The sequence below is a fragment of the Oncorhynchus kisutch genome, linkage group LG19 (assembly GCF_002021735.2).
Source record: "Oncorhynchus kisutch isolate 150728-3 linkage group LG19, Okis_V2, whole genome shotgun sequence".
In the NCBI taxonomy this organism is placed as follows: Eukaryota; Metazoa; Chordata; class Actinopteri; order Salmoniformes; family Salmonidae; genus Oncorhynchus; species Oncorhynchus kisutch.
In genome coordinates this window covers 10,317,772-10,343,483 of record NC_034192.2, presented here as the reverse complement: position 1 = coordinate 10,343,483, position 25,712 = coordinate 10,317,772, and the positions used below count along the sequence as shown (strand labels likewise).

At 44.0% G+C, this 25,712-nt stretch overlaps 1 protein-coding gene across 11 annotated transcripts in view; it reads left to right on the top strand.

Annotated features, from left to right (window-relative positions):
• The window catches only part of LOC109910377 (DENN domain-containing protein 5B), a 97,044-nt gene that overhangs the window by 7,838 nt on the left and 63,494 nt on the right, over positions 1-25,712 (top strand). For 10 of the 11 annotated variants that reach the window (XM_031797011.1, XM_031797010.1, XM_031797004.1 and 7 more), the window contains exon 1: positions 8,133-8,536. In XM_031797011.1, coding sequence (XP_031652871.1) covers positions 8,428-8,536 — 109 coding nt within the window. In that variant the 5' untranslated portion in view covers positions 8,133-8,427. Of the gene's footprint in view, positions 1-8,132; positions 8,537-25,712 lie in introns of those variants that run through there. The other variant, XM_031797001.1, reaches the window with a different exon arrangement.

Genomic DNA, 25,712 nt, shown 5'->3' with positions numbered 1-25,712 from the left:
GGGGCCCCTCGGGTGCATGCTCAGTCCCCTAATGTACCCAGTGTTCACTCATGACTATACTGCCAGGCACGAATCCAACACTATCATTAAATTTACCGATGACACAACAGTGGTAAGCCTGATCACTGACAACGATGAGACAGCCTATAGAGAGGAGGTCAGAGACCCGAACGTGTGGTGCCAGGACAACAACCTCTCCCTCAATGTGATCAAGACAAAGGAGATGATTGTGGACTATAGGAAAAGGAGAACCGAGCACACCCTCATTCTCATCGACGGGGATGTAGTGGAGCAGGTTGAGAGCATCAAGTTCCTTGGCGTTCACTTCACCAACAAACTAACATGGTCCAAGCACACCAAGACAGTCGTGACGAAGGAATGACAAAACCTATTCCTGTAGATTCCATTGAACCTATTTCCTTGGGAGACTGAAAAGATTTGGTATGGGTCCTCAGATCCTCAAAAGATTGTACAGCTGCACCATCGAGAGCATCCTGACGGGTTGCATCACTGCCTGGTATGGCAACTGCTCGACCTCCGACCGCAAGACACTACAGAGGGTAGTGCGTACGGCCCAGTACATCACCTGTGCCAAACTTCCTGCCATCCAGGACCTCTATATCAGGCAGTGTGAGAGGAAGGCCCTAAAAATGGTCAAAGACTCCAGCCACCTAAATCATTGACTGTTCTCTCTGCTACCACATGGCATGCGTTACCAGAGTGCCAAGTCTAGGTCCAAAAGGCTCCTAAATAGCTTCTACCCACCGGCCATAAGACTCCTGAACAGCTAATTAAATGGCTGAAAGACCTGTGTGTTGTTTTTGTTAATACAGACAGAAAATATAGTTGCGGAGAGTCCCTGTAATCCTAGACTCAAATCATTCAGGTGAGAAAAAACATCAACCAGTCGAGTTTGTCAGTCGTGTGAGAAACTCGTCATCATGCAAGCGGTCAGTCAAGTGAAAATGGTCAGTAAAGACAACTTTAAGCTCATCTCTCAAAAATGTGTCAATACTTTGCCCCTTGATAACCAGCACACTTCTGTATATTGTAAAAGCGTTACATGGTCGCTAACCATATCATTGCATAATGCAGAAAATACACAAGAGTTCAGGAGCCTTGCTTTAACAGAAGTTAACAATTTAAACTGTAGTGTCCAAAATGTATTTTGGAATTTTGTTGCATTACAACCTGTAATTTAAATGTATTTTTGTTTGTTTTTCATGTAATGGACATACACAAAACAGTCAAAGTTGATGAAATGAAAATAATAACATAAGCATATGTATTCACCCCCTTTGCTATGAAACCCCTAAATAAGATCTGGTGCAACCAATTACCTTCAGAAGTCACATAATTAGATTGTCTTAGGTGGACCTTATTTAACTGTCACATGATCTGTCACATGATCTCAGTGTATATATACACCTGTTCTGAAAGGTCCCAGATAATGCAACACCACCAGGCAAGTGGCACTATGAAGACCAAGGAACTCTCCAAACAGGTCAAGGACAAAGTTGTGGAGAACAGATCAGGGTTGGGTTATAAAAAAATATAAAACATTTGGAACATGCCACGGAGCACCATTTTAAATCCATTATTAAAAAATGGAAAGAATATGGCACGACAACAAACCTGCCAAGAGAGGGCCGCCCACCAAAACTCACGGACCAGGCAAAGAGGGCATTAATCAGAGAGGTAACAAAGGGACCAAAGATAACCCTGAAGGAGCTGCAAAGCTCCACAGCGGAGATTGGATTATCTGTACATAGGACCACTTTTTAAGCCGTACACTCCAAAGAGCTGGCCTTTACTTAAAGAAAGAAATAAGCAAACACATTTGGTGTTTGCCAAAAGGCATGCGGGAGACTCTCCAAACATATGGAAGAAGGTACTCTGGTCAGATGAGAGTAAAATTGAGCTATTTGACCAAGGAAAACGCTATGTCTGGAGCAAACCCAACACCTCTCATCATCCCGAGAACATCATCCACACAGTGAAGCATGGTGGTGGCAGCATCATGCTGTGGGAATGTTTTTCATCGGCAGGGACTGGGAAACTGATCAGAATTGAAGGAATGATGGATGGTGCTAAATACAGGGACATTCTTGAGGGAAACCTGTGTCAGTCTTCCAGAGATTTGAGACTGGAACGGAGGTTCACCTTCCAGCAGGACAATGACCCTAAGCATACTGCTAAAGCACCACTTGGGTGGTTTAATGGGAAACATTTAAATGTCTTTGAATGGCCTCGTGAATTTGTGGTATAACTTAAAGATTGCTTTACACCAGCGGAACCCATCCAACTTGAAGGAGCTGAAGCAGTGGCTAAATGTGCCACTGCCAAGCTTATAGAGACATGCCCCAAAAGACTTGCAGCTGTAATTGCTGCAAAAGGTGGCACTACAAAGTATTGACTTTGAGGGGTGAATAGTTATGCATGCTCAAGTTCAGTTTTTTTGTCTTATTTCTTGTTTGTTTCACAATCAAAAAATATTCTGCATCTTCAAAGTGGTAGGCATGTTGTGTAAATCAAATGATACAACCCCCCCCCAAATCTATTTTAATTCCAAGTTGTATGGTAACAAAATAGGAAAAATGCCAAGAGGGGGAATAGTTTCGCAAGCCACTGTACCTGGCAGCTTCATTAAATAGTACCTGCAAAACACCACTCTCAATGTCAACAGTGAAGAGGAGACTCCGGGATGCTGGCCTTCTAGGCAGAGTTGCAAAGAAAACTCCATATCTCAGAATGGACAATAAAAATAAAAGATTAAGATGGGCAAAAGAACACAGACACTGGACAGATGAATTCTGACTAGAAGACCAGCATCCCAGAGTTGCCTGTTCACTGTTGATGTTGAGACTGGTGTTTTGCGGGTACTATTTAATGAAGCTGCCAGTGAGGCATCGGTTTCTCAAACTAGACACTCTAATGTACTTGTCCTCTTGCTCAGTTGTGCACCAGGGCCTCTCACTCCTCTTTATATTCTGGTTAGAACCAGTTTGAGCTGTTCTGTGAAGGGAGGAGCACACAGCGGCGTACGAGATCTTCAGTTTCTTGGCAATTTCGTTGCATGGTATAGCCTTCATTTCTCAGAACAAGAATAGACTGACGAATTTCGAACCCACAAATGCTGATGCTCCAGATACTCAACTAGTCTAAAGACGGACCGTTTTGTTACTTTGTTTTGTTTTCAGCTGTGCTAACATAATTGCAAAAGGGTTTTCTAATGATCAATTAGCCTTTTTAAAATGACAATCTTGGATTAGCTAACACAACGTGCCTTTGGAACACAGGAGTGATGGTTGCTGATAATGGGCCTCTACGCTTATGTAGATATTCCATAAAAAATAATCAGCTACAATAGTCATTTACAACATTAACAATGTCTATACTGTATTTCTTATCAATTTGATGGTATTTTAATGGAGAAAGAAAATGTGCTTTTCTTTCAAAAACAACGATATTTCTTAGTGACCCCAAATGTTTGAACGGGTGTGTGTGTGTGTGTGTGTTCACATGTTTTTGCGTATCTTGAATGGCAAAATGGGTTTACATTGAGCACCTCTGACTCCTAAAAGTGTTGGCCTTCAGGTCCAAAAATACACTTTCTGACCACTTGCATGTATGGAAAGTTTTGTTCAAATCAAGAGGGGTGCAGTCAAAAAGTGATTGCAATCAAATGGAACAACCCATAAAGTAAAGAGAAAGCTTGGGGGAAAAGTTGATGTACTTGTTCAGAGGGATCTTGTGTACATTCAATAGACTTGTGAACTGAAACGTCACCTTACTGATCCTTTCTCTATTTCTGTCTGTCATAGTTGAAGTGTACCTATGATGAAAATTACAGGCCTTTCTCATCTTTTTAAGTGGGAGAACTTGCACAATTGGTGGCTGACTAAATACTTTTTTGCCCCACTGTATATAAACATTGGGTTGTTACTTTACCTGAAATGCACAAGGTCCTCTACTCTGACAATTAATCCACAGATAAAATGGTAAACCGAACCAATGTCGTAAATAGAACCAATTTCTATTTTAGCGCCTGGCCGCACAGGCGCTCGCTGACACACAATGATTGATTAACATGTATGTTTACATTTATTTTGCAACGATCGCGCATGCGAAGAAAGCAGTGTGGTCAGCATGTAGGGGTGATTGGTGTTTGGTTATCCGTATTCCTACAGTATTGTTTGCCTGCATTGTTAGGCCATCATCATAATGATGGTATTGTAAATTGTATTTTGTTTGTTTACAGTATTTTTTGACTACCTATTGCAGCCAGAACCAAAGCTAAAGGAGAGAAACCAGACGAGTTTCTGTTGTCCCATACACAAAACATGTCAATTGCAACAGGTGTTTTTTTAACACTGGTGACAAATGTATCATATATGTCTGACATCAAATGATATTTGAAAGCTGTTGTCATTTGTTTAATGTGGTTCCTTGCACTGGGTTTATAGTTATCTGTGGCTATAGATTATGTTTGTAGTTAAATTCAACTGATGCTGCTGATGTTTTGGTTATTGAGGAATGTATGTAGTTTACAGGTCACTGGTTTATAGTTATCTGTGACCATAGATTATGTTTTGGTTATTGAGGAATGTATGTAGTTTACAGGTCACTGGTTTATAGTTATCTGTGACCATAGATGATGTTTTGGTTATTGAGGAATGTATGTAGTTTACAGGTCACTGGTTTATAGTTATCTGTGACCATAGATGATGTTTTGGTTATTGAGGAATGTATGTAGTTTACAGGTCACTGATTTTATACTTCGGCTTAAAGTTGTCAATCCCATGTCTTGTTTTTAATATTTGTCCGTTTTGATGGTGTATTGTTTCATATATACTCCTCTGATGTTTACTGTATTGTTATGCCACTGAAACAATATAAATATAGAAAATATGTTTTTGTTGATTGATACCTGTCTTCTCAGGCTACCCAGCATCCAATGAAGGTAATTGTAGTATTATTTACCCCCACCACCAGGCGAAGACCACATTTGAGACACACACAGTTACACCACCAGAGGGAGGCAAAGTACAATGTTCCTTTCATTTCAGTCACTCGCTTGTACAAGGCTTCTTTCTCGGGTTCTCCTATGTGTTGAGACTTGAAAGACTCACATAGGTGAATGGATCAGAACAGATAACAGAGGGGAATCTTCAGTCATATTTTCTGTTTCTACACAACACTTATTGTATATTTATTGGAGAAAGCCAAACAGAAACTGCTGCCTGTACACTACCGGTCAAAAGTTTTAGAAAACCAAATGATTCAAGGGTTTTTCTTAATTTTTTTACTATTTTCTACATTGTAGAATAATAGCGAATACATCAAAACTATAAAATAACACATGGAATCAAGTGGTAACCAAAAAAGTGTTAAACAAATCAAAATTATTTTTGAAATAGTCACCCTTTGCCTTGATGACAGCTTTGTACACTCTTGGCATTATCTCAACCAGCTTCATGATGTAGTCACCTGGAATCAATTTCAATTCAACACTTTTTTGGTTACGACACGATTCCATGTGTTATTTCATAGTTTTGATGTCTTCACTATTATTCTACAGTGTACAAAATAGTAAAAATAAAGAAAAACCCTTGAATGAGTAGTTGTTATAAAACGTTTGACTGGTAGTGTATAGTTAAGCAATAAGGCATGGGATATGGTCCACGTTGTGTCGTACGTAAGAACATCCCTTAGTCATGGTATATTGGCCATATACCACAAATCCCCGAGATACCTTATTGCTATTATAAATTGGTTACTGATGTAATTGGGCTCCCGAGTGGCTCAGTGGTCTAAGGCACTGCATCATAGCGCTAGAGGTGTCACTACAGACTCTGGTTCGATTCCAGGCTGTATCTCAACCGGCAGTGATTTGGAGTCCGGGTGGTGCACAATTGTAAACTGACTTGCCTAGTTAAATAAAGGTTTTTAAAAATTATGATTTGAGCAGTAAAAATAAATGTTTTGTCATACTGGTGATATATGATCTGATATATCACGGCTGTCAGCCAAACCACCCAGTTTATAATACAAGATGTATCTCTTCAGGAGTTGAAAAGTCCTAACCTACATACAGTACCTAGCCTGTTATTTCCCTGATATTCCTATCCCATGTAACAGACACAATGGACTTCCTCAGGTTAATGACTGGTGAGGTGAGGAGAATGAACATGAGAGTTTTAGCACTGTGTTGGGAAGGGCCTTTTCCTCCACAGCCCAGCGCCTCTCATCTGACACCTGCTGAGATCAAAACACACACAGCTCATTTACAGCCATTCAGAGGACAGTGGGATATTATGACCCCTTGCTGAGAACCTATCTTCCTGTCACATAGTCTGAGGAATAAGAGGGGAGAACAGGGAGGAGGATAGAGGAGAAAAGCTATTATTACATTGGCTGACTCCATAATTCTCTGTCATGGATTGTGTGAACACTGGCTGGATTTAACCCTCCGATCCCCCAGGCAAGGTCAGCCATGTACAGAATCCTGTAGCCTGGCTGTTCCCAAACTGGGGTAGCAATGCCGTCCGGGGTATGCCTAAAAAAAAGTGATTCACATTTTCAAACAGTCCATTTAGACTTTTCAACAGGGCTATACATTTGGGTGATGTTTTTGTCTTGTCTGAGTAGCCTCGTTTCACTTCCAAAAATAAAATTAAACCATCTAGTGTTCAGCGAAATAACCATTTTCATTATGCAATGATATGCGCGGCGACCATGTATCGCTTTTACAACATACGGAAGAAGTGCGCTGGTTATCAAGGGGGAAAGTATTGAGAGATGAGCTTAACGTTGTCTTTACTGACCATACTTTTCACCTATCTGACTGCTTGCACGATGACGAGTTTCTCACACGACTGGCCTATCTGGGCGATGTTTTTTCTCGCCTGAATGATCTGAATCTAGGATAACAGGGACTCTCCGCAACTATATTCAATGTGCGGGACAAAATTGACGCTATGGTTAAGTTGGAGTTCTTCTCTGTCTGTATTAACAAGGACAACACACAGGTATTTCCATCATTGTATGATTTTTTTTGTGTGCAAACGCACTCAAGATTACGGACAATGTCAAATGTGATATAGTGAAGCACCTGAGTGAACTGGGTGCGCAATTACGCAGGTACATTCCCGGAACGGACGACACAAACAACTGGATTTGTTATCCCTTTGATGCCCTTCCTCCAGTCCTCTTACCGATATCTGAACAAGAAAGCCTCGTCGAAATTGCAACAAGCGGTTCTGTGAAAATATAATTTAATCAGAAGCCACTGATAGATTTCTGGATAGTGCTGCGCTCAGAATATGCTGCCTTGGCAAATGGCGCTGTTAAGACACTGATGCCCTTTGCAACCACGTACCAATGTGAAGGTGGATTCTCGGCCCTCACTGGCATGAAAACTAAATACAGGCACAGACTGTGTGTGGAAAATGATTTAAGATACACTCTCCAATACAACCCATCATTGTAGTTATGTGCATCCTTTCAAGCACACCGTTCTCATTAACCTGTGGTGAGTTATTCACCATTTTGGATGAACAAATAAGGTTTTATATGTAAGATGGCTAAATAAAGGACATTGATTGGACAATAATCGATTATTATTATTATTTGTGCCCTGGTCCTATAAGAGCTCTTTGTCACTTCCCATGAGCCGGGTTGTGACAAAAACTCACACTCATTCTTATGTTTAATGAATGTATTGTATAGTGTGTGTGTGGCAGGCTTACAATGATGCCAAAAATATTTGAGAGCGCGCTGACCCTGGTGCTAGAGGGGGTACGCAGCTGGAGATTGAATGTTTGAAGGGGTGCGGGACTATAAAAAGTTTGGGAACCACTGTTGTAGCCTATTAAGTAAAAAACTGGAGTTGAGGAAAACGATAACAGAAAGAAAAGCAAGCTGACCTAATGTATGTTAAGCCCATCTCATGAGATAATGTCCATATAACGTTTTTTTTTATTAACAATCAGAGGAAATTAAACATAGGCTTTAGCATGCAATATATTGATTAATATGTAGACCACATACAGTGCACATTTTGCACCTAATTGACCTAATATATGCATCAGATTTGATTTAAATGTCCCGCCCTGCGACACTTGCCACTCGTCCGCCCTCGCGAGGCAGTAAAGCAAGCGCACACAGACACAGCTAGCGTTTCCAACTCGGTTCAGTCGGTATTGTCAGTGCGACCAAGGGCTGACAACCAGCAAGTATTCCCTTCGATATTTCAGTCAATTTAAATATATCTTTGATGAACAGAACTAATTTAATCGTGCGTCGGAACTATCATTCTGCCATTTACAAAGACTAAAGAATAGTTTCAAAACCAGTTTTATTCTCGCTATGTAGATGTCTCGGTTGGAGTACTAGGAACGGGAGCACGCTGATCTGTGATCCAAGATGAGTGGGACAAACGCGGCTTCTGGAGCGGCGCCTTGCCGTTTTGCTCACTACTTTGTGATATGCGGAATAGACACCGAAACTGGGCTGGAACCGGACGAATTAGCCGGTAAGATAACTTTTTTATTTATTTTATGAACCTTTTCCCTATGAGGTAACTATGCAAAAACAACGGGTTTTTCTTTCTAAAAACGATCTATTTGATTTTAAACTAATACACTTGAATCTTAGTGACACTGTCAATGCATATAATTTATTTGGAACATATTTTAGTCTGAAGGTAATCCATTATGTGCTGTATTTAAAGGCAACATAAGGACAATGGCTGGAGTTGCAGCCTGATATCACCTTGTTTACATTCTTGTAGTCTCTGGTAAACTGGGTTAAAGGAATTTGAAAGGTATTGGGGATATTTCTTCACATGTTTGTCAGACCTGTCCAGGCTGTTTTTGTGGACTAAAGAGAGCGCAAGAAAGCAATGGCTATAATGTCATTATTTCAATGATAAAACTCCAACACTTCTTATGATGCTGGTGTTTCAGTGAAGCGCAGTGAAGGATGCAAAAGTGGAGGCTTTTAGGATGTTTTTGTTTACAAAGGCTGCAACTGAGGATAATTATCATTATTTTACTAATACAATAGTTAAAACCCCATGAACCCTTCCTCAGTTACGAAGAACTGAAATGATATCTCTGAACATATTGTAGGTTCAATCAGCGTTGGACTCAGATCCTCTCTCTTTTTGTTTGGCGAGGCTGTGTGTTTGTTCAGTGCGATAGCAAGCTCTAAATACTCTGTGTTAACCATGCAGGTCCAGTATTGATTTCAGGGTCACCCCTCCCGTTTTGCATCAGTGACTGAACAAAGTGCACAGCCCGCTAAGAACAAAAGCAGAGGCCCTCCATCGATCGCCAGCCTCCACTTGGCTACGTTCAGGGGCCAACTGAGCTTCGTTCAGAGTCACTGGAACACTGCCAAATAGCAGTATTCTGGTGTTGCTGCATGTTTTTAATTAGTTTGCATCCTGTTCAAATTGAATTACCTGGCAGATTCAGACTTGTCTTCTCCTGTTGTGTTCAAATATTTTCTCTGTGACATAGTCCTTCTTTAGAAAGGGAGCTTTCTTTGACATTGAGTGCTTTGCACGTGGTTCTGTTGGAGGAGTAGACAATGTTCCTGTATGGTCTCCTCATGCTGTTGTTGCATATGATATCACGTCTCTATATAACTAGAAGTTCAGAATTACTTAACGGTCTGAGCGTCTTCATGGAACAGCTTTACCTGAAGTGAGTGAGCTGTCATTGCTTCTGATTTGAATCCTTTGTCCTTCGGGAAACAGCTCTTCTAGTACTTTCCAAGCACAAGACTCTAGAATGGGAGGATTCAGGATTCCTTTAGTTGCGTGTTTAATCAGACACATTTAGCCTCTCTATGGGGGGGCAGGATTTTGGGACAATCCGAGTGCTGATCGGGGTGTTATTTTGGGGCTAATATTTAGATTCTGTGAGGATTAATTTGAGCCAGGGTGAGGAGGCATCATGAATGATACGGCACAGGCAGTTCAACGGCTATCAGGTTACGACACTGTGGGATGTTCCTGTCTGTGTTCCTGTCTCGTCTCTACAAATGTGTGTGTGTTGTCTCTGTGACTAAATTCATGTTGCTGTTTCTCTTTATTTGCTTGTGGTTAAGTCTGCACCGGAGCCATTTGTTGCCAGTGTGTTGATCTCAGGCTATGGCGTGTCGTTGATCCTCAGATGTGACACTGCTGAGCATCCACCACAATGAGCCCATTTGCCTCTCTGTCTGCTGCCCTCACACTGATCACCCCAACCCTCTGATCATCTGTCTGTGTTGAACTGGGGCACAAGTTAACAGTCAGAGGAGTTGAGCCATCGGCTGTTAGGAAAGGAGAGGAAAGGACAGGGTGAGAGAAAGAGATGGCGTGTTGGAGTGATTCGTTAGAAGAGTGGCCAGAGTGGTAATGTCTGTGTTGCTGTTGATTTCGATAATTCAGAGACTGTATCTCTGGTGTGATGATTAACCAAGCTTTGTGGGACTGAGTTGAAGTTTCTTTAGGGGATTTGATAAATCTGTCTCCAGACATGATTAGATAGTTGAGATGGCACCACATGTCAAAATCCTAACTCTACTGTTCTTAATCCTACAGAATACTACTCAGCAAAGTCTCTCAGAAAGAACTAAACCTATACTTGGGCATTATGTTACACTATGTCAATGGGTCTCTCTGATTTGTGTGTGTGTTTTTGGTAGTCTGCTGCAACATTTTCTCCATTGATCTTTGAGTGCTCTATTGTGGTCTGCTGTGGAGATCTGTTAACGTAGTGTTGTTTATCCACAGACGCGGTGGGAAAAGTTCTAGTTTTAGTAGAATCCATTACAGGAGCCATTTGTAGACCGTTATCTCCTCCCCCTCTCACTCAGCATCCCATCCCCAGGGCTTTGTCATCTGCCCCAGTGAGCAACTGAACATCCAAACTGACATTCATTTACAATTCAGATCAAGCTGCTCTTCGCCCACTGCTCTCCTCCCCCACGACACTCCTCAGATGGTCGTGATGGATATCATTGACATCAACATGTCGCCACTCGCTGTGAGCTTCTTATTTATTAGCTATCGCTATAGCAGCCCAAGCCTGGCTTGTATCCTGTTTTACAGTGGCTGGTTTGGTCTGGGCTGGTTTCAGTCTGATCCACGTTAGGCTCAGGCTTGGCCTTGCTTATTTTGAGCTGTTAATGTGGCTCTGACTCCCCTCCTTCCATACCCCTCCCATTCCCTTTGTGTGGCAGTAGGCCTGTTTCCCCAGGCCCATTGTTCTAGGCGCCAGGGCCAGACTTCCTGTGGATTTGACCGGCCTTCCCGCCTGCATGTGTGGCTGCTGGGGAGGTCACTGTCCCAGTGGATGCTGTCTATCTCCCTATTTGTTCATTCAGTGAGCATGGTAGTACCACACTATTTGTTCGCTTTGACCTCAATGTTTGTCCTCCAGAGATGAAACATTTCCAAAGTAGAGGAGAGTTGAAGTGTGTGTCACTCCTATTATAGGGATAGTTCGGGATTTTGGCAATGAAGCCAAAAAGCTACTATCCCAGAGTCAGATGAACTCATGGATACCATTTTTATGTCTCTGTATCCAATATGAAGGAAGTTAATAGGTAGCATTGGCTCGCGAAACTAACTAGCTGTAGCGTAACGACTGGAAGTCTATGCGAACAGCTAGCATGCTACACGTTCATCTGACTCTTGGGAGGTAGATAAAAGGCTTCATTGCCAAAATCCTTTTCGTATCACTTTAATGGTGGCACTATAATAGAAGTCTTACTCAATGACTGTATCAGAGTCTTGAAGTGGTTTATATATATATATATATCCTGGCTGGTGACTAGAGCGACAGAAATGGTTCCACTCTAACAGAGGCCCGCCACCAATGTGTTGTTCGTTCCCTGTATTCTAGGACCAGCTGCTGTGTGTGTGTGTGTGTGTGTGTGTGTAGCTGAAAAGTGAGAAAGGGTGTGTGCTATTCTGGGAGTTGAGGTTGGCACACCAGCTGTACAGGGAAAGTTATTAGGTCAGTGTTCCATCCTCGTGAGCCTCACCTCACACCCCTCACTCTAACCCCCCCCACTGATGGGAAAGGCATGCACGAAGCATCCATAAATATGAAATGAAGTAGTCTTGCTGACAAACACACTTAAGATGCAGCCTGTACCAGTGAACAACAGATGTTCAGCTTTCAGTACGCAATCCTGCAATGATGCTATGTACTTCATCAGGTCTCCCTCTTTCATACCGCAGACTCCTCACACCAGTCTTTTATCTTAACCGGCACATTTGATACTGGCGGATTAAGGTTGGGTTAGTGAAATCGTGCGAGTAATTCAACCCCATCAATAAACTGTATTGGCTAATACATGCACATATTTTCTAGCGTCTGTCTCTAGAACTCTATACGTGTCCCTGGAGTGCAAGAGTGTACACGTGTAGGCTACAAGTGTACTAGTGTTTCTGGTGATATGACCTACACGTTGATAACGGAATGCAGGCCTGTAGGGACTAGCTAAACTGGGCTGAGGTGGGACAGGGAGTGTCAACAAGCTCAATGAAGGAGCCTCGCAAAGGCATTTGAAGGGCTTTACTGCTGGCCTTGGCCATCTGTCCTCCAGGGGCCAGTCTGGAAGTCAGAACAATGCAGTCCTTGGCTAATGCTAATACAACACTGAAATATGCTAATGATGACACAGGCCAGCGCTGATGCACGCCCTTGTTGACACATGCTAATGACCACGTAGGAATCTGTTAATTAACATAAACCATAGGCTAACACTGATGCCAGTTCATATTAATAGGTAAACATTGTGGCTAACACCTTCAGTTCTCTGGTAATGTGACCAATGAGGTTTCTCTAGACAAAATCTAAATGTCCTCCAAAGCAGAGTACTCTTTTAATGGTCACACACTGAAATCTTCTCTCTCTGTCTCTCTCAGATGACTTTTTTTTTCTTCCGCTCTTGTGCCCCCCCCCCCCCCCCCCTCTCTCTCTCTCGCCCCCCCCCCCCCCCCTCTCTCTCTCTCTCCCTCTCTCTCTCCACTGTGTAGTGATTTCCTCCATCTCTCTATGCCACCGTCTCCTGTGTGTAATAGTGTGATCTGTAGTCAGGCCAGTTAGCGAGGCAGTAGGCAGGGCTATCTATCTGTGGGCTGTGTTAAGCCTGTTAGTTTAATCCATTCAGACAGATCCTCCAGGCTACACTGAGCAGTGCTCCACGCTTTAACAATCTCTCTAATCTAACGCAGGCCTCCACACACGCACGCACACATGCAACCACAGCCTCTGCACTCTGCTTCCCTGAACGTTTGACCCTTTTAGACATGAGGGTTACTCAACTCCACTCCCACAGAGTCACCCTGTCTGCTTGTTTGTAGTCTTCACCAAGGAGGTCAGGGGATTTACCTCCTATTACCTAGTGATAATACTAGTAGTAACTTAGTGATAACATTTATGCCAAAAAGCTGTGAAAATGGCCAGACACTGAAGTTGACGCATACTGGAATTCAATGGGGGGGGGGAAACGGTTTGTTTGTTAGGTATAACGTAGGCTACTCTACGCTGTAAGGACAGTGTAGCAAGAAGCTTGTTAGATCAATGTCAGGGACACTGTCACCCCCATTATCCCCATCGATCACTGTCAAGTGTTTTAAGTTAAAGATCAAGATCAGAGGTTAAGAGTTGGAACCGACCCACCTGATCATGATGGATACCCAGCCTCAGGGAGGAGTGGGCGAGAGGTGGGGCTGCTGTTGCTGGGAGCCTGTTGCCACGGTAGCACCGTCGGTACCCCAAACCCCCGTCCAAACACACATATACCCCCGACCAGTCTCAAAACGAGCAGTTGATCACTGAGGGCTGTGCGCCCCATTTCACACACCCCTCCCGGTGACCCTTGACCCGGTCTCCAATATGCTTCCTCTCTCCCTAGGCTTGGCAGCAGCAGATGTGGGAGAATGGGGTGTAGTGGGTGAGGGGGAAAAGGGATACCTAGTCAATCACAACTGAATGCATTCAACCAAAATGTCTTCCGCATTTAACCCAACTGGGACAGCGAGTTGTTGTTTTGGTAAGGCCAACCAGGGGCTTAACGTTATTTTTACTGGTGGCCTAGGAGCCATGTTTAGATGGGAGTGTTCAGTGTTAGTAGGCTCTTGGAGTAATCACATTTCTGTGGTTATAAGCTTCTAGCAGATTCTCTTACAGCTTTTGTCGATTTGATTGTTCTGAAGCTAAATTTACTCTCGTTGCTTTTCTGTCACATTTTCTTCCACTGTCTTTTTTCTATAATGGAAGGCCTCGCAGTCCAGAATAGACACTAGGTATAAATCTAAATGGTTATAGTGAGGTAATGTGTGCTGTGTCCTTGGTTCTTTTTGATGTGCCACCTTTTGTCTATTACGGACCATGTTTACTGTTTAGTAGAGGTTTGTAGTGTACCAACTAGCTCCGCTGTTTGTATGAACTGGCCTTGATTCATCCTGTGGTAAAAACACCATTTGTTACATCTCTGAAAGTCAAACAACATATGCTTGCGAGGTGCTCAGTGACATTTCCATATACTATCTGACATTTCACTCTCTGTTTCTGTCAGTTATTTATTATGCTGCTATCTATGTGGGAACGGTACTGGCAGAGAAACCTATTGACGAGTGTTTGGTTCTGAGAATCTGAAATGTGCTTATTCATGTCACTGAGGGAGAGGGTAATGTATACCGTTTACATTGTCAGGATATGTTATGGTTAGCCATCAGGGATCCTATGGGAGGGATCCTCTGGGAGGAGACGAGACACAGTCTGGTACCAATCAACATGACAGCCTTGAGTTGGGGAGGAGTGAGCACTTTGGGGCAGAGGTCAGGTCAGATGAAGTGAGGAAGAACAGATCTCACGAAGGTTCTGTTTAGCAACAGAGATGCATTGGCTGTTCAGATGTATAGAAGGAAACTCGGCCAAGGAGGAAGGGTTAAATATCAGTGCTTGTGTGGAAATGTTTTTGTTTCTATGAATATGTCCGTTCTGGAGGGGATTGAAGCTGTAGAATGCCATTGTTTCTTGTCAATTTCAAGAAGACTTCCTGTGGTTTTCTACAATGAGTCAGTCTGTACACTCTGCTCAACTATGAGAATCATAATGTATGTTACACACAAGTCAATGTCAGTTAAGCCACAATATATGACAATCAGTGGTATCCTACCCTTGCCCGACGACTCATTCATTCTGTTGTTTCGCGACAGACTTTAGTCTGAATATGACACATTTAAAGTTGTTTGGGTGACGTGGTTTGTGGTGAAAACAAAGTGGTCAACAATTGGATCGCCTATAACCAATCCAAGTATCAAAGCCAATTATGTACTTCAAATGCGCCGCTTCACCCACGTGTGTTCTGGCTCTGGCCCAACCCATTGTTTTCTGGGACCAATCAGACAGCCCGGATTTGTTCGTATTTTAGCGTGGCATAGCGTTTGAACGGAGCAAGGAGTCTGGGTAGCCATGCAAAGCCTATCCGGTACATGTAGGCTCCTGAGTGGCGCAGCGGTCAAAGGCACTAGAGACGAGGTCACTACAGACCCTGGTTCGATACCCGGGCTGTATCACAACCGGCCGTGATCGGAAGTCCCATAGGGCGGCACACAACTGTCCCAGTGTAACGGTTCTCTTGTGGTGAAGGAGAATCGGACCAAAATGCAGCGTGTAGATTGCGATCCATGTTTAATAAACAAACGTAAAACACGAATCAATACAAACACTACAAAAACAAAGAACGTAATGAAAACCGAAACAGCCCTATCTGGTGCAAACACAGAGACAGGAACAATCACCCACAAGCACACAGTGAAACCCAGGCTACCTAGATATGGTTCCCAATCAGAGACAATGACTAACACCTGCCTCTGATTGAGAACCATATCAGCCCAGACATAGAAATAGACAAACTAGACAATGAAACATAGAATGCCCACTCAGCTCACACCCTGACCAACCAAAACATAGTTTACTTTGTATATTTCTATGGTCAGGGTGTGACACCCAGCGTCGTCCGGGTTAGGGGAAAGTTTGGCCGGGGTAGGCCGTCATTGTAAATAAGAATTTGTTCTTAACTGACTTCCCTAGTTAAATAAAGGTAAAATAAAAAATACTATAACATAATGGTTTTCAATTTCCATAGAATGTATTGTTTGTGTCGTCGTCATGGTCAGTTGCCAGGTATAGTATAAAGTCTTCCATGAACTCTCTCTGACTTCCTCCTATTGGCTGACTTCTCCATCCCAACAATAGCATCTCCAACAATAGAACCACAACATATATTTAAGGCTCATTATACAACACAATTTATTCAAAACATATGCTGCTTGTCCTGGTAGCCAAGTGGTTAGAGCGTTGGGCCAGTACCTGAAAAGTTGCTGGATCAAATCCCCGAGCTGACAAGATAAAAATCTGTCGTTCTGCCCCTGAGCAAGGCAGTTATCCCACTGTTCATTGGGCGCCCGCGACGTGGATGTCAATTTAAGGCAGCCCCCCCGCACCTCTCTGATTCAGAGGGGTTGGGTTAAATGCGGAAGACACTTCAGTTGTATGCATTCAGTTGTACAACTGACTAGCTATCCCCCTTTCCCCAATATGCAGGTTTCAAGCAATTAATTTATATCCCTCTAGCCATCCCTTTCTCGCCTCCCCCTCAGTCTCTCTGTCATACAAGGGGCAACAAGTGTTGTTGCTGCAGTTGGTGTGTGTACCCTGGAGAATGGATAGTGGTTATACCCAGTGGTGAAATGGTACAGCCAGGGTTCTGCGGTCTGTGTGCGATGTCCTGTTTGTTCGGTCTCTGCCCTGGAGTGGGCTGACCCAGAGAGGGCAGTGTCAGTGTCACTGAAAGACATTTCAAAGAGACCAGGCCTCTGTTGAAATGGCTGACTGGGATTGAGAAAAAGGGCAAGGGATAAAGAGAGGGAGAGAGGCAATACAGATAAATAATGAGAGGGAGAAGGATGGAGATAAATAGATATGTGACAGGGAGAAAGAATGAGAGGGTTACACACAGGGAGGTGGGGACCCAGGGAGACAGGAAAGAGTCATATCTTGGGAGAATCAAATGATGAAGAAAAGGGAGTGAGAGAATTTCTGAAGGGCAAGAGAGGGATAGAAATGCAGAAGAAGAAAGAGGCTTCTAGATGAAAGCGAGGGGGGAAATCCCTCTCAGATGAAGAGCCGTGTGTGGTTTAGTGCACGCTGGTTAATTTCCATCAATCACAGGATGATAATACTACACCGCCCAGCGTCCCTAGCAACACGGGTCACACCGCCAGCAGAACAGCACCTGGCCTCCTCCTCTCCTTACGTAACTAACACCCGATAGCCATCACCACGGCAGCCATCCAGGGCCATCTCCCGTGACAGATTACAGCACAGGGCAGTGGTAGGCTGCTGGCGGTGCCTAGCAACAGGACTATCGCCGCGGCGTCCCTCGCTACTGGACAGTTGGGGATTATTCATGTTGTGTAAATCAGAACATTGAAGAGTTGAAATGTATTAATTACGTCATTCCTGTGTGCCAGCCAGACCAGTTGATGAATGAGAAGAGAAGCATGTTTTTATAGAGATTGCCATGATCACAGACATGCAACATATATGTGTGCTTGGTGTAGCAGATATGGTTTTTAGAGCCCTTTTCTCATCTGTGAATCTGTCCAACAAGCATTTTTATGTAACGTCAACATGTATGAATCTCTTTTAATATCGGTTTCAATGTACTTAGTTAGATTATGGATGTTTGGATACATTTGTGAATATATTTGAAGAGCTCCAGTGCAGCCAATAGTAATGTTGATTCAACGACTTGATAGAGGCTAAAGCTGAGTCACATTGGCTGTCCAGTCCAGAAGGAAACCAACAACCTCCAAGGCCCTCGGAACATTCCAGAACATCTAGTTGCCATGACAACCCCAGGATATGTATCCAATTGCTTCACAGTATGGTCAATCTGCTAGGGATTAATTGGAAGGCATTCTCTGTTGTGGCTGCTGGGAAACGATCTTTCAATGTGTGTGTGTCTGTGTCTTTCTGGGGATGTTTAGCTGGCTGGTAATGTCGACTTTGTTCTTTGACCGAGCTCCAACTCATCCAGCGACCTGTGCCCTGTGATAAGCCTGCTGGGTAAACAATACGTGACCGCAATCTGATAGGACACATTGTTCTCTCTATTTCTCTCTGTTTCTCTTTCCCTCTCTGTGTCTTGCACAGGACAAAGACGCGCGCGCACACACACACACACACACACACACTGTGGCTGTCGCTACATCCCCAGGCTGTCCCTACAGGTCTCATGTTGACAGAGAGATTGGCAGAGGCAGAGAGCTCCTCAGTGGCCTACAGACACACCGCCATGATAAAGACATGTAATAAGTAGCTCCGGTGGTAGTGTCACGGTGACCATAATGCCTGAAAGACTGTGGGTAGTCATTGGCTAGGACTGTCTCTTCTCCGTCACACGCTGATGATTCATAAAGAGCGGCGTTTATGGAAAAGGATGGAGCAGAGAGGGACAATGGGCTGGCAATGCAGGACTAGAGCTAACAGAGAACCCTGTATGTTCTAGCCATTCTGTTTCTATGTACAACATACATTATACTTCTCCTGTCTGCTCCATTGTAATATCATTAATTTAATGATCTGCTCATTAAAGCAGACCATTAAATGGGGGAGCGAGAGAATGAGGCAGGTAGAGTGCACAAGAGGGCGAAGGCAAAAGTAGTGCACTTTATTGGAAGCAGAGTGTCATTTGCGATGTAGACATTCACACTGCTGGAGGACTGTGATTGTTTGCCGCTTGAGCGCTTTTCTGTAACAGTCACACTCAGCAGTGTTAGGTTCTAATTATCAGAGTAAATAACTCACGGGCACTAGAGAAGCTTAACCAAGTAAAATTCTCCCCAACGGGTTGACACAGCTGTAATTCAGACACAGACATGGATTCCCCTGTGGTGGTATTCATACCCCACTTTGGGTGGAGTCTCTTCCTTATCTCTAAACATTGCATCATTCTTGCGAAGCAGGGAGCTAAGTGATATGAGCCTTCAACAGTTTCTCCCCTTATCAGTGCTGTCACATGCTTTCCCTGCCCGCAGCCCCTCCCAAGATTCATTATGCCCCCCCCCCAACAACGTTCCAAGTTGAACCCCGACTCCAACGGCAGAAAGGGAAAGAACTCCTGTGCCGTGACAGTGTAGATTAGTTTGGTGTTTAGGAGTTGGAGTGGAGTTTCTAATGAGGACACTTCCATTGAGAAGAGGGAAGTAGGAGGCAGGGGTTGGCTGTAGTCCAGTTATCTTCCCTCCTGCTTCTTAGGCCTATTACAAGACGAAACGCATTGCTTTGTCCATCTACCATGAATTGCGAGACTTTAGAAGGATTCGGTATTTTCCGATCTGAAAAATATACTTGGACAAAATCTGACAGACATTCTCAGTTGATTCATTCTGAGTTCAGTTCAGATGGCTTGCTGCTAGCAGTAGGCTCTCCACACCACCATTGAGAGGGAATTGGCTGGAGTCTGTAATACTGTTAAAATGAGAATGGATTGGCGTGCCGGGATTGTGAATGAACAGTAGTAGCTACTTGATATGTGGATGGGCATAATCTCCCTCCAGCTGTTAAACATTTATCAGGGCAAACGCCAATGTTGCTCTTGCTGCGGGTGATTCCCTGATCCACCTCTACGCAGACGACACCATTCTATATACTTCCGGCCCGTCCTTGGACACTGTGCTATCTAACCTCCAAACGAGCTTCAATGCCATACAACACTCCTTCCGTGGCCTCCAACTGCTCTTAAACGCTAGTAAAATCAAATGCATGCTTTTCAACCGTTTGCTGCCTGCACCCGCACGCCCGACTAGCATCACCACGCTGGATGGTTCCGACCTAGAATATGTGGACATCTAGAAGTACCTAGGTGTCTGACTAGACTGTAAACTATCCTTCCAGACTCATATCAAACATCTCCAATCTAAAATCAAATCTAGAATCGGCTTTCTATTCCGCAACAAAGCCTCCTTCACTCACGCCGCCGAACTTACCCTAGTAAAACTCACTATCCTACCGATCCTCGACTTCGGCGACGTCATCTACAAAATAGCTTCCAACACTCTACTCAGCAAACTGGATGCAGTTTATCACAGTGCCATCCGTTTTGTTACCAAAGCGCCTTATACCACCCACCACTGCGACCTGTATGCTCTAGTCGGCTGGCCCTCGCTACATATTCATTGCCAGACCCACTGGTTCCAGGTCATCTACAAGTCCATGCTAGGTAAAGCTCCGCCTTATCTCAGTTCACTGGTCACGATGGCAACACCCACCCGTAGCACGCGCTCTAGCAGGTGTATCTCACTAATCATCCCTAAAGCCAACACCTCATTTTTTGCAAAAATCGCTGAAGTTGGAGACTTATCTCCCTCACCAACTTTAAACATCTGCTATCTGAGCAGCTAACCGATCGCTGCAGCTGTACATAGTCTATCGGTAAATAGCCCACCCAATTTGACCTACCTCTTCCCCATACTGTTTATATTTATGTACTTTTCTGCTCTTTTGCACACCAATATCTCTACCTGTACATGACCATCTGATCATTTATCACTCCAGTGTTAATCTGCAAAATTTTAATTATTCGCCTACCTCCTCATGCCTTTTGCACACAATGTATATAGACTCTTTAAAAAAAAAAATTATACTGTGTTATTGACTTGTTTATTGTTTACTCCATGTAACTCTGTTGTTGTCTGTTCACACTGCTATGCTTTATCTTGGCCAGGTCGCAGTTGTAAATGAGAACTTGTTCTCAAATAGCCTACCTGGTTAAATAAAGGTGAAATAATTATTATTCTTTAAAAGATGGAGACATGACATGTAGTATTTTAGTATACATTTTTCATATTAATTCGAAAGATTTCTTACGAAAGCAAGCATTTATTTGAAGCACTGAGCGCATACCAATCATTTTATTTTCATAGCTTTTTCGTCATGCTAATTTTATTTTTTTGCGACCCGCGGAAACAACTTTAAAGACGACGACCATAAAACGTAAAATCCTCAAAAGTTGTTTACGAGTAACCTGCACTGCTATATCAACAGAGTTCGGTGCTTATTATCAGATGTCTTAGGTTACGAAATCCAATTGTATTTTTTTTACATAAGATTAATTATATATTTGAGCGAACCCACTGAACATTTCAGAACCCAAATAATAATTTCTTTTTTCTTTTTTATCAAAGTGAAAATTCATCACCAAAGCGCGTTTTCACACCATACTTGGTCGGACATGTAGAGAGTGATAGCAGGAAACTTGTAATGGAGACAGATGGACTGTTGTATGAGATCTGATGGGGCCTTAGTGAACGCTGAGCTCCACGCCATGGTGATTGATGAAAGGTGTCAGTGGCATTATGATGGGGGAAGTCCAGATGTATTATCTTACAGCTCTATCTGGTGTGAAGGATGGGGATGGTGGCTTGTTATGCTGGCTCGTGGAGGATGGGGATGGTGGCTTGTTGTGCTGGCTCGTGGAGGATGGGGATGGTGGCTTGTTGTGCTGGCTCGTGGAGGATGGGGATGGTGGCTTGTTGTGCTGGCTCGTGGAGGATGGGGATGGTGGCTTGTTGTGCTGGCTCGTGGAGGATGGGGATGGTGGCTTGTTGTGCTGGCTCGTGGAGGATGGGGATGGTGGCTTGTTGTGCTGGCTCGTGGAGGATGGGGATGGTGGCTTGTTGTGCTGGCTCGTGGAGGATGGGGATGGTGGCTTGTTGTGCTGACTCGTGGAGGATGGGGATGGTGGCTTGTTGTGCTGGCTCGTGGAGGATGGGGATGGTGGCTTGTTGTGCTGGCTCGTGGAGGATGGGGATGGTGGCTTGTTGTGCTGGCTCGTGGAGGATGGGGATGGTGGCTTGTTGTGCTGGCTCGTGGAGGATGGGGATGGTGGCTTGTTGTGCTGGCTCGTGGAGGATGGGGATGGTGGCTTGTTGTGCTGGCTCGTGGAGGATGGGGATGGTGGCTTGTTGTGCTGGCTCGTGGAGGATGGGGATGGTGGCTTGTTGTGCTGACTCGTGGAGGATGGGGATGGTGGCTTGTTGTGCTGTCTCGTGGAGGATGGGGATGGTGGCTTGTTGTGCTGACTCGTGGAGGATGGGGATGGTGGCTTGTTGTGCTGACTCATGGAGGATGGGGATGGTGGCTTGTTGTGCTGACTCATGGAGGATGGAGATGGTGGCTTGTTGTGCTGGCTCGTGGAGGATGGGGAAGGTGGCTTGTTGTGCTGGCTCGTTTTTGTCTCAGCTTTCCTTCGTCTTATCCATCTGTAGTCAAGTTGTACGGTGGATGTTGTCTTTATACTCCACTTTCGAGGCCTCCATCTGTGAGAGCAGCTGTAAAGTGACATGCAGGATGTTGCCAACCGATGAACACAGATTGGTCATTTGCATGTTGGCTTGGAGAGAGCGAGACACACACACAAACACACAGTTGCTCAGGTGTTGTTAGTGCTGAGTGATCGGTTTCCTCTCTGGGTGTTTGGTATGAAGCCCATCTGTAGCAGTAAGCATCACCAGATAGTAGTGGACTGTTGACATTAAACAACAAGGGATTCTTTGTCTGTTTTTATAAACATTTAGGGGTGAACAAATGATTTGCCCTTCTCTACCCTACCCACCACCCACACACTTGTCTATCTCTTTTTCCCTCTCTTGCTCTCTGTCCTTTACACTCTCTTGCCTGGCTTCAAGTGAGCACTCTGCTTTGTTGGCCTGAGCTTGTGCAGTACAGATCTCCCTCTCTCACGCACCTCTACCCTTTGTCACTCTCTGTAATAAAAGTGACCCTTCTCTCTCTTCTTTGTTGTGAAATGACCTTAGCATTGTCTGTTGGTTGTCAATCAACTCATGTGTCCACTCGTCTCAACACACAGGTACCCCTCTCTCCGAGGTGGACATGGGGCGACGCAATTAACATGTGTTTATAGGGTTGAAATAGGATGATGTAACCTCACTTCAACCAGGGCCATTAGTCTCTTCAGAGTGTTTGGATGCTTAACAGGTTGCCATGGTAACCAAAGGCTTTTAAGCAAGTCTATATTATGCCGTAGGGGTAGATGGGTTGTTCGGTAGAGGGAGAGCCCACCCTCTCCACCACTATAGTCCCATTCTCACTCTGCTTAGGCCTAATTATATTCAGATAATTTACGTTGGCTCAGTGGTTGATGTTTTGGAAGCATCGAGGCAGCAACATATTTGACCCTTTGTGCACAGCCACACACACAAAACACATCATTTTCAATGCACAAGTATAGTAATTTTAAGAAATAGTTTCCTTTCTTCAGAGCCCTCACTGAGACTATGCACAGCTCTTAGAGACAAATGGATCAAAGATGGCCGCCGCTGGCCTTCAATGTGCCTGTTTGTGTGATCTCAGCCCTCGTTGGGCTGAGAGGGGCTCTTACAAGGCTACAGAGGGCTCTTACATGGCCATGCTGCAGGGATGTGTGTACAGCACTGTGGGGAGGAACTATTCTACAGAAAGCTCCGTAATACTACCGTAATTAGTCTGAGGGCCAACCAAGCCAAAGCCTTCTCTGTGGATATCAAAGGAGACGGAGAGTTTCAGATGTTTTGTTTTTTCGGTCTTCCTCCCCGTATCTCTAACTGATGACCGTTCCCTCTCCTCAAGGCCAATGTGTTCCTTATCCTTTCCTCTGCCTCTGAGGAATTGAAATGTGCTGCCAGTGGCATTGTTTTACCACCGTTACATTTTTTTATTTTGTTCATGATCACTTTATTTAAATCTACCATGTGATTACGGGTGTAGAAATATCGCTAACCTTGACATCTGAATCAAAACCTCCCATACGCCATTATACAGTGTTTTAAATTTTTTTAATGACATTTTTTGCCAGAAAGACTGTTTGTTTATTTTGTAAGAATGGCATTGCTAGGCTTTTCTTTCAAAAGATAAACCTAAGGGAAGGGAAATGTTTATATGGGATGTGGCTGGTTATTTTGGGGTTGTGAAAACGTCAGGCAGGCTGGCAGACTCTTCCCCTGGAGGTTTGAGAGCTGGCACTTCTCCCTAGTGTACACTACACTGAACTCTACAGCTGTTTTCTCTCTTCTTTATTTCTCTTTTTTATCTCTCACGCACTCTCCTTTGTTCTCCCTACATCTATCCCTCTCTTCGACGTTTTCATCCACACACTCCCTCACTCTGGTCTCCTTTGCTCTGTGCTCGTCCTCTAAGGCTCACTCACTCCCTTTTTTTCCACATTCCATCTACCATTTCTCTCACTTGCTCTCTGTATTTTTCAGTCTAACAATCCCACCCTCCCTCTTCAGTGTTCTCTCCTGGCAGGCTCTCTCCTCTCTTTGTCTTTCAACAGGAGGCTGGGTCAGTCAGGCTGTACTCTACTGCAGCTGGCTTTACCCCTGTGGAAAGAAACATTTGGACGAACCTACATTAACTTTTTATACAACCCCACATGATCCCACTGAACCCAGATGACTCTTCTAGAGGAACACCTGGCCACCTGAATACACCTCTGTACCACACAGCTTGGTGGACACTGACTCAGCTCAGACCAGTCACCAGTCATCGTTTTCATCACCTTGTTATTGCAATGCTACCATGCATACAGCTGTTAGTAGTGCTCTCATCCAATTGCTTAATTATAAGTTTCTCCTGCCCTCAAAACATAATTAGAACAGGTAGCTAATAGCCGCCCTACTACAGTTTTCTCCACAGGTCGATTTGTTCCCCCCTTTCATCAGGTCCCACTTCCAGGATGGGCTGACGTCTCCTGCTTCATGTTCACTCCCCAGTGCACCCCTGACAAACTCCCTTCTGAGGACCGCCTGTGTGCTAAACCCCTCCTGGAGTGTCTTACTTTTATTTATATCCTTTTATCACTCCTGAAACAGCCTGTACCCTCCCCTCGCACGGTGTTACAGCCGACAGCATGCACGCACACCTCCTGCACAGCATGCTGGGAAATCCCAGTTGCATATACCTGCCGCCTGGGGCAAGATGCAAGAGTCGCATGTCTGTCATTATTCAAAATAGTCTCGGAACTTTGTTTTTATAAGGGAAGAAACCGTGTCTGAAATTGTAAACTGAAACTGGCTGAAACTGTGCTGTCACCACCATGAATTACAATGGTGTAGCATCAACTTTACGGTTTCTCTGTTCTGTATCTCCCTTAAAGTAGGGCTGGAATTGCCAGGGACCTCACAATACCATATTATCACAATAACTTAGGTGCCAATACGAGATGTTTTGCGATTCTCACGTTTCTATATGTATTGCGATTCGATCCTATGATTTTTGTTTGAAACATATTGCTCACCATGTCTGCTGCACAGAGCCTTGAGAAAACGAGTTTTGATCAGTCATGAAAATAAGTGCTGAAAACGAATTGGCTCCCTATTTTAAAAATAAGTTGGAGAACAAGCTAGTTTTGAGGCAGCTACAGCAAACTAGAGCAAAATTATATTGCGACATTTGTCAAAACGATCCGAAATATCGCCAAAAATAATATACCAATTATGTAACTATCAATTATTTTTATTTTTTTCTCCAATGCTTTAAAGCGCCATCTTTCTCTCTCCTAAACAAATGGGGCTGATGATGCCGTTGTCATGGGGAAAGAATGTTGGACAGGTTCCACTGTGGTGAACC